Below are 6,422 nucleotides of genomic sequence, written 5' to 3' on the forward strand. Positions count from 1 at the left end.
GTCGTGATAGAAATGGTGGTATCAGAGCCACTGGTTTAAGTTAATTACGTATTTGAAAAATACTTAAATTCTAATTTGCAATTTTGTGTTTCTGTGAAAATTAAATTTACAATAATTAAAATTAATTTGGAATTTTGTGTTTTCCTGATGTTTGACTAACAACATGAATGAATTATCGGAGGCTCTCCGAAACTTCACAATCCATTCTACTGATATGGAGACTACCGGGGACCAGTCCAGTTACCAGGCTGGCAAAGAGGATCCAGTGGTGTTCCAAGCCCAGGAAAAGCTCAAACCCAAAAAGAGGATGAGGCTGCTAGACTGGAAAAGGGGGAGAAAGAAGAAACCTACAGCTCAAAGGGTGAAGAAAACTGTTGAGCCAAAAGGAAAAGAGAAAGAACTAGGAGAAAGTTCTGGCCAAGCTCCAACCTTACCACCCTAGGAGGAACTCGACAGGAAACTGGTAAACTGTGATCTTCTTGGACCCGCTGATGAAACCCTTATGAACTTTCCCGCTCAATTGGAACTTCCTATTAACCTGGAACCCGCCATCCCTGAACCTATTATCAACCCACAGCCTCTTCCGTACCAAATGGAAGAATGGTGGACCAGTGACTGGCACTTCCAAAACATGATGAACAATCCGAACCCTTATTACCCACAGTTTGAACCAGCCCCTGCTACTTTTCCACCCATGAACCCGGAGAATGTTGTTGAACTGCGCCGCTACGACGAAGAATTGGTGGATGCAGGAAACCGGATCCGAGCCGTGGGTGAGAACATCTCCTGGAAGTACGACGAAAGGGAATTCCATTTCTGAAGACCGTTAACCCTAGTGTAGAAATTTTTGTATAATAATAACATGTGAAAAAAATAATATAATAATAATAGTAATATAATGTATAATAAAATAAAATAAAACATCTGTAGATACGTGGTTTGTACGGAGGCATAACTATATCTATACTATATTATAATACATGAGGGAAGGATTCCCAAAAGTTAAGAACTTCTTCCCCCATTATTTATAAATAAACCCCTAGAATGAGGGTAAAGTGGTCTTTTAAACCATAATTATTTTTTAGTCCCTCAATCTATTACATTTAAATCCTTGACATTTAACATAATTATGGGTAATTAGTTACACTCCCCCCCCCCCTTTAATTCTTTAATGTATTCCTGCGATATCTTACAACCCGTAATGTTTTAAAAAAATCCGAAAGTACCATGACGATCGGCACATTTTTTTAAACGTTTCGATAGTTGTCCTTTTTAGTTTCGCCGTGCGTTCATAAAGTACAAATAGCCCATGCGTAAATGTACAATTAATTAAAGCCAACATTTGTTTTCTACCCAAGCCAACTTTGACCATTACCTAGCTACCGTACATTAACATTTGTTTTTTACCCAAGTTTTTTATTTTGAACGGCATTAATAAACTAAAATACTCCCTAATTTTACTTGTACAGAGTCAGTTTGTTGTGGCATGTTTAATATAGTAAGTATAGATAAAACTCACAACAAACTTCCTATTAAACATGCCACAACAAACTAAACAGGATATGTGCATCTTATTTTAAAAACTTAAAACTCACAACAAACTTCCTAAATAAATGGATGACCAATTTAAAACTAAACCCTAATGGACTACTATAAATACATAGCAAACACTCACAATTCTACATTTCTATTGCTAAACAGATTTAAAATATGGAGCCAGTTCTGAATTCACTTGATGCGAAAAAACAAGCATGCGATATTGAAAAATCTAAGGTCGGTTCTATGATAAGTTTTGTTATATCGCAATAATGAATAATTGTTTTCTTTTATTTACTTTTATGTGAATACTGATTTTTCAGATTCAACACACCAATTTAAACACCCCAGTTGTCGAACAAGCTTTTGTTAGTTTTTAAGTAATATTTTCGCTTATAATCTTTCATATTAACAAGTTCGTTATATTATTATTTGGTGTTTTATTGTAGGATGATGGTGATAATAGTGTTGAAATTATTTCTTATGGTGCAATGTTCAGTCCATACAAGTCTAAGCTTCAACGTCAATTTAGTGAAGAGGTAATTTTAAAATTTATTTAATCTTTTTTAAATTTTTTTATTCTATATTTGTTCTTTTTTTAAATTTATTTAATCATTTTTTAACTTTTTTATTAAATTTTTGTTTTTTAAGGATCGGAAGTATGAGAATCAAAAGAAAAGATCTAAGAGACTCTCTGAATGGAAATGGGTCGAGGTTATAAATTTAGATGATTCTGAGGACGATGAGAAAGAAGATGAACTAGATGATACTGCTGATTCGAGCAGAAACAAGAAAAACGGATAAAAAAGTAGAGATTTTAGATGAAATATATCAAGTGTTTTTATATTTTTTTTCATTTTCAGTTGTTTTGTTTGATATAGATTATCCCATGAATAATAAAGTTTATTTTATATTTGAAGTTTATGTTTTGTGTTATTTTATTGCACTTATAATTTACATCTCGATTGAACTAATATACTTTAGTACTTAATCATGTTTGTATTATATAATTTACATGTTCGTACTTGATCATTTCCAAAGAGATAAATTCGATTACCAAGAATGGCCAAAACATGAAAACTACCTCTTGGTTTGGAGTAAATTCAAGATTGTATTTACAAAGCACACTAAACTTATTCAATTTAACAGTCATGTTTCACGAGGATTTCGTATATATCCATTAGTGCCTGCTATAAAAAAATTGTTGGACGACACGAGATATGAAAAAATAATTATATAATATTGTAGATTTTTCGAATAATTTGTATTTCTTAAATAAAAAGATAAAGTTAATAAAGATATAAACTTTTACATCCTATCTTTTTTTTATAAAAACTGTTTTTATAAAAATATGATTTTTTAAATATTTATAAAAATGAAATTTAACATTAGTTAAAGGTGTTTAAAACGTACCTACAAGTCACTTACTATTTTTTACTTTTTACTTTTTCAAAAACGAAAATTTTAAAATTAAAGTTTATTGGATGAGTATGATGTGGATATTTAAAAAAGTTATGGACTTTAAACAATAAAATTATAAACTTTATCATTTCACCAACAAAATAAACTTACTTTATAACGATAGCAACTTATTTTTTATTTTTTGTCATTTGTTTAGTATTTTTTTTATTAACAAACGAATCTTTACATGTTTAAAACAGTTTTTCTATACTTTATTTATTATTAATTTTTATAACAAAACAAAACTTTGATATTTAGTAGATAGAAGATAAACTATATTTCAAAATTTTAGGAATTATTTAATACTAATTTACGGATTACTAGATAGATACTAAACTATATCCCAAAATTTTAGCAATTATTTAATACTAATTTACGATATTTAGTAGATAAATAGTAAACTATGTCCCAAAATTTTAGGAATTATAAGTCAACTAATAAAAAAATAGTTATTGCAGTTATTCTTGGATATTAATCTAATAATTTGCATTTTTTTAATTAAAAAGTAATAAAGTAATAAACTTTAAAGCTAAACTAAAAAACTGAACTTACTATGATATAAAGTTAATAAAAAAATAATTATTTTATAAACATTTTTATAACAAGTAATATAAATAAAATACTCCAGAAATTTACAATCTTTACTACATAAATTCTAAACTAGGTTCCAAATTTTTAGGAATTATAAATTCAACTATATTGTTATAGATAATATTAGTCAGTTTTAAAATAATTATTTACCAACTTGACTAGATACATAGTAGTAGATTGTGTTGCATATTTTTAGGGATTATTAATTAAAAGTAGACTCATATAGATAAGATTAGTTAGGAACTAAAAATTTGAACTTAGTATGATATAAAGTTAATAAAGATATAAACTCTTATCATCCTATTTTTTATAAAAACAGTTTATGAAATCTTATAAAAATATAAATTTTTTATATTTGTAAAAAACCCAAAATTTAACAATTTAAGTTAAAGCTTTAAAACGTACTTACGAGTCAAATACTATTTTTTATTTTTATAAAAACGAAAATTTTAAACTTAAAGTTTATTGAATAAGTACTATGTAGATATTTATAAAAAGTTGTGAACTTTAAAGAATAAAATTATACTTTATAATTTAACCAATAAAATAAACAAACTTTACAATTATAGCAACTTATCTTTTATTTTTTATCTTTTGATTATTAATTTTTATACAAAAAAAAACAATATTTTTTGTCTTTTGGTTATTATTTTTTATAAAAGAAAAAAACTTTTACATATGTGTAAACTTATGACATATATCCACCACAATAATGTTATCATAAATATTATACGAATAAGAAAACTACCAGAAACGAGTTTTGCAATGCAAAGTGTCCCCCCGCCGCATCGCGCGGGCACCCTACTAGTATATAAAAATAGAAATGTCGCAATGTCGACGATTTTGGTTATACGTGCTGACTTAATTTGGGTTTGTGATTGCAATGTTGTGTTTAATTGTTATCTATCTTTGTGATATTAATCCGTATGTCATATCTATAATTCAGATGGATAATGCAGTAAACCAATCGGCAAATGAAGTTAATCAATCGGAACCAAATAATCAGGAAAATTTCCTCAATAGACAAGATATAGAAAATATCGTTGCTCAGGGTATAGCAAATGCTATCCCAGCAATCGTCGCAGCCGTTAAGAATCCTGTTGAACCTTCCAAAGCCGACCAAAGCAAACGCACTCGCGACGATAATTTCAGTTATAGCATAAATGGAGGCAATAATAATAATAATAATGTAATTCAAGCCCCATTTCCTAAGAAAAGGAAAGTATTAACGACCAGGTGCACTTATAAGGAATTCCTCGCCTGTAAGCCAATCGAATTCGCAGGCAATGAAGGAGCAACTGCTGCACTACGTTGGTTAGAAAAGACGGAAGCGGTGATCAAAATAAGTAAGTGCGCAGAAGAAGACAGGGTAATGTATGTGTTAGTGCACCTACGTCTGCTGACTACGTCTTCCATCAAGTCTTGAAGATTGTACAAATAGAAAATGGCACGAAATCCTAGAAATAGTTGTTTGTATAGGAATCGCTTATATGTACACATCTAGGATCGCTCATGTGTCAAGAAATGTTCTGGATCGCTTATTAGGATAGTATATGGATCGCTTATATGGCATTGATCTAGGATCGCTTATGTGGACTGCCATATAAGCGACCCAAGCTTGTCTATATATAGGTCTGTAGAGCGATTCACAACAGATAGATAATGGTGTATTGTTCCGGTACTCTGCCGAAGTGCTGTCAGATCTTGTAACTGAGTTTGAAATCAATACAACAGCAAGTTTAAAGTGTATACAGCTTCAATTGCACCGAATTATTAGTTTCCGCCTCTTAATTCGGATACGAACTTCTCTGAACGACTCAAACAGGTCGACAAACGATCCTACAATTGGTATCAGAGCTCAGGAGGAGGAGTTTTTGCCATTTTAGCTGCTATTCTTCTGATTTTCTACACTTTCTTCACTTTTTCAAAATTTTTCACGGTAAAACAAGCTCAAATTCACACAGTACACTCGGAATCATGAATTAACAAATCCTTGAAGTTTTTAGATCTAAAATCGAAGTAGAAACCAAGATTTTAGGTGATTTGTTCATTCAGGTTCGCTCAAAAGATGACGTAAGCTTCTGGACCGCTCGAAATTTTGATTGTGGGTCGCTCATCAGTACATTTTTGAACCGCTTTTAGTGAAATTTTGGACCGCTCGAATAGACATCGTGCTTGGATCGCTCCAAAATCAAGAGGTTGAACCGCTCGAACGGACCTTGTCTGAACCGCTCGAATAATTTTTCCTGGACCGCTCATCGGAATTATATTGGCCGCTCATTTGATATTTGGTCAGATCGCTCGAGTGGACATTGTGTTTGGACCGCTTATTTGACAATCTTATTGGATCACTTAGAACAATTCGCTTTTGTGAACAGATTGCTAAAATTTGAAAAACATTGTGAATTTGTGAACAATTTGAACAATGGATACGGAGTTTTATAACGCTTTTGCTACCCCAGTCTCGATTACTCAGAATGCTTTGATCGAAAATGAAACCGGAACGTCTCAGAAACCACCGAAACTCATGGATATTGATGATTACAACGTGTGGTCGGAACGATTCGGAAATTGGGTTGAAGCTTATCATCTTGATGCATGGGAACACACTGAGGAACCATATGTTAAACCAGTTAAAAATGGTGTGCAATTAACACTTCGAGATATGAGTACAGATGAGAAAAAGAAGTATCGAGATGAGAAATTGATGGTCAGTCTACTTCAGCAAGCGATAAAAGAAGATATTGTGATACTGCTTCAACATGACGGAACTGCATATTCGATTTGGACAGAATTGGAAGCAAAATTTACAGGAAGTGATGACATGTTAAAGA

At 31.3% G+C, this 6,422-nt stretch overlaps 1 protein-coding gene across 1 annotated transcript; it reads left to right on the forward strand.

Annotated features, from left to right (window-relative positions):
* Positions 1-1,661: 1,661 nt before the first annotated feature.
* Positions 1,662-2,340, forward strand: LOC110942819. Its single transcript, XM_022184583.2, has 3 exons — positions 1,662-1,773; positions 1,986-2,075; positions 2,188-2,340. Exons 1-3 carry the CDS (start codon positions 1,711-1,713, stop codon positions 2,338-2,340), a joined length of 306 nt encoding a protein of 101 aa, XP_022040275.1. The 5' UTR covers positions 1,662-1,710.
* Positions 2,341-6,422: the final 4,082 nt, after the last annotated feature.

The sequence above is a fragment of the Helianthus annuus genome, chromosome 5 (genome assembly GCF_002127325.2).
Source record: "Helianthus annuus cultivar XRQ/B chromosome 5, HanXRQr2.0-SUNRISE, whole genome shotgun sequence".
NCBI lineage: Eukaryota > Viridiplantae > Streptophyta > Magnoliopsida > Asterales > Asteraceae > Helianthus > Helianthus annuus.

Excerpts from the sequence above, each read along its gene's own strand:
- LOC110942819 (XM_022184583.2), top strand. The coding sequence starts at position 1,711 with ATGGAGCCAGTTCTGAATTCACTTGATGCGAAAAAACAAGCATGCGAT. Across the intron at positions 1,774-1,985 it reads GCGATATTGAAAAATCTAAG|GATGATGGTGATAATAGTGT; the intron begins GTCGGTTCTATG and ends GTTTTATTGTAG. Across the intron at positions 2,076-2,187 it reads AACGTCAATTTAGTGAAGAG|GATCGGAAGTATGAGAATCA; the intron begins GTAATTTTAAAA and ends TTGTTTTTTAAG.